Source organism: Alligator sinensis, unplaced genomic scaffold, assembly GCF_000455745.1.
Source record: "Alligator sinensis unplaced genomic scaffold, ASM45574v1 scaffold1200_1, whole genome shotgun sequence".
In the NCBI taxonomy this organism is placed as follows: Eukaryota; Metazoa; Chordata; order Crocodylia; family Alligatoridae; genus Alligator; species Alligator sinensis.
This window is the reverse complement of record NW_005842772.1, coordinates 531,157-533,953: the sequence shown is the minus strand read 5'-3', so window position 1 is coordinate 533,953 and position 2,797 is coordinate 531,157. Positions and strand designations below refer to the sequence as shown.

The following is a 2,797-nucleotide window of genomic DNA, read 5'->3' as shown; positions in this document are numbered from 1 at the left end:
CGGCGGTGACGAGGCGGCCCGTGGTGGGGTCGTAGGTGCCGGCCAGGTAGTAGAGGTCCTGGCGGTCCTGGTACTTCTTGCTGCGCGTCATCTGCTCGTAGTGCTCGCGCCCCACCACCTGGCACTTGTGCGAGATGGTCTGCACGTCGTTCTCGTCCTCGTGGCACGACTGGTACAGCGCGTTCTGCGGATCGGGGGCTGGATCAGGGTCTGCGCCCTGAGCCCGTCCCTGCCGCCCCCCCGGCCCGACCCCTATGCCCCTGACCTTGCCGTCACTGTGCCGCTTGCCCAGCTTGGTCTCCTCCCAGTGGTAGAACCACTTGACCTTGACCACCATGTTGCTGCCCCACGACTCCCACATGCTCTCGATGCGGCCGATGTAGGGCAGGTTGGGCCGCCCGGCCGAGAGGAACACGGCGCAGTCCCCGACACGCAGTGTCTCTTTGCCCCGCACAATTGCCTTGTAGAACAGCTTCCGCGCCTTCCCCTTCATGCCCCGGCGCTGCAGGCAGGCGGCAGCGGGTCAAGGCCTGGCCCTGGTGCCCGCAGCACCCTGCTCGCCAGGGCTCTGGGGGAGTAGCGCATCGGGGGGGGGCGGGTCTGGACCATGCCACTTACCTGCGTGGGGTTCCCCGACCACCTCCAGAGCTGCCGTGCCGGCAGGAAGGCGGAGATCTTTGGCCGATTTTCCACCGACGGCAGGCGCTGCCTCCGGGAGAACTCTTTGGCTTTGGAGAAGCTCAGGGCCTCCTTGCGCTTGAGCTTGGCCTTGGCGCTGGCCACAGCCGCCTTGGCGAGGAAGCAGCGGGCAGGCGGCGCGCCCCCCTTGGCACGCAGGGCCTGGGCGGCGGGGGCCAGCAGGGCGGGCACGGGTTGTGACAGGCAGGTCTGCAGCAGCAGGGCCGAGTCCTCGTCATCGGAGCTGTAGGACGAGTCCTCGTTGTCCGAGGAGCAGAGGCTGGACGTGGAGCCCGAGCCCGAGCTGGACGAGGTGGAGGAGCCCGAGCTGGACGAGGACACGGAGAGCCGCGCCAGGAAGCGCGAGGGCACGGCGGCCGTGCCCAGCGCCCCGGGGCCCTCGTCCTCCTCGGGTTCCGAGTACGAGCTGTGGCAGTCGCTGTCGCAGTGCGGTCCGCACTCGCCCTGGCCCCCGAACTTGCGCAGCGCCAGCCCCACGGGCAGCGGGTGCGCCGGTGCCCGCCCCTTGCGCTCCTTGCCCGCCAGCCCCGGTGGCCCGTAGCCCTGGCCCGGCAGCGCCCGAGCGCCGAACGCCCGGTCGGCCGCCAGCAGCGCCTTGCAGGCCTTGCTCTTGGGCGAGGTGACGCCCTCGTGGTCCAGCTTCACCAGGCACTCGGCGCCCGCCCGGCGCCGCCCAGCCCGGCCTGCCTCCGCCTCCAGCCGCTTGGCCCGCAGCAGCTTGTGGGCACCGGGCAGTGCCAGGCCGGCGCCGGGGCCAAAGGCGGCGTAGGAGCTGGCGATGCGGCTGAAGGAGTCGGCCCCGAAGCCGGTGCCGAAGACGGGGGCGGCCGCGTGGTGGTGGTGCGGGGTGAACAGCGCCTCCTTGGCCCGCAGCCGCCGGGCACCGCTGCTCAGCTGGAAGAGGTCCTGGAGCACCGCTGCACCCTTGCCCGCTGCCTTCCGCTTGCCCTGCGCCACGGTGGCCCAGCTCAGCAGCGGGCTCCCGCGCCGGCCCGGGAAGTGCTCGCTCGGGGCCGATGCCCGCGCGCCCGCACCCAGCGCCTCCGCCTTGCCTGGGGGCAGGAGCACACAACGGGTCAGAGCGGGGCACTCCCCATCCTTGTGTCCCCTGGTTCCCCTCACTCCCGACCCGCAGCCCCCTACCCTGGCGCTGTCGGTGCCCCTCGCTCCTGACCTGCTGCCCATCCCCATGCCACTCGCTCCCAACCCACAGTCCCTCACCCCGGAGCTGCCAGTGCCCCTCACTCCCCAATATCGCCCCTGTGCCCCCCGGTTACCTTCACTCCCACCCCGTGACCTCTCCCCCTGAAGCTGCCACTGCCCCTCCCTCCAGACCGGCCTGTCCAGCCCCGTGCACTGAGAAGCTCAAGTACCAGCTTTCTCCTTGCTGGCTGCCTTCTTCCCGGGGTTCTTGGGGGGCTCAGGAGCATCGCGCCCCTCGGGGCACAGGCTGGGGGCCGAGTCGCCGGGCGGGGGCAGGTCGCTGGAGGAGCGCTTCGTCCGCCGGCACATGCTGGAGGTGAGCAGCGCTGGGCAGGGCTCCGTGCCTGGGGGCGCAGCAAGCGTCAGGCCCTGGTGTCCCCCATGTCCCCCCCAAACACCCTGTCCCTGCACCGAGCCAGGGACTCACACTGGATCTTGAAGTCGGGGGGCAGGAGGCGGATGTTGGCCACAGCGATGTGCCCGGTGTCGCCGTCATCAAACTCCACCATCACCGCGTCCGGGTCATCATCCTCGTCGCTCGAGGAGCCTGGGGGGGCACGGGGAGGGGATGTCAGCCCACCTGGGGGGCAGGAGGGGCCAGACCGCAGCACGCGTGCACACGCGGGTCCCTCACCTCGCACCACGTTGCCTGGGTAGAGGCACCGGGACTTCTGGCTCCAGTAGGCGCAGACGCGGGTGCCGGGCGAGAGGCACCGGCGCGACGGGGGCCGCACGTCCAGCACCTGCAAGGCACCGCGGGGCTCAGCGCGACCCCAGGCTGCGCCCCCCCAGCCCCTCTGCCGGCCCCAGGAGCGGGACGGACTCACGGCTTCCTGCAGCAGCTGCTCCTGGGAGTAGATGCGCCGGCGGGTGCCGCGCCCCCACTCCCCCCCGC

At 71.6% G+C, this 2,797-nt stretch overlaps 1 protein-coding gene across 1 annotated transcript in view; it reads right to left on the bottom strand.

The window, feature by feature from the left end:
- BAHCC1 (BAH domain and coiled-coil containing 1) overlaps window positions 1–2,797 on the bottom strand; it is a 32,425-nt gene that overhangs the window by 3,311 nt on the left and 26,317 nt on the right. The window contains 7 exon segments of the mRNA XM_025216883.1: window positions 5–184; window positions 266–502; window positions 619–1,751; window positions 2,073–2,246; window positions 2,330–2,449; window positions 2,537–2,645; window positions 2,730–2,782. Of these exon segments, the coding sequence (XP_025072668.1) occupies window positions 5–184; window positions 266–502; window positions 619–1,751; window positions 2,073–2,246; window positions 2,330–2,449; window positions 2,537–2,645; window positions 2,730–2,782 (2,006 nt within the window).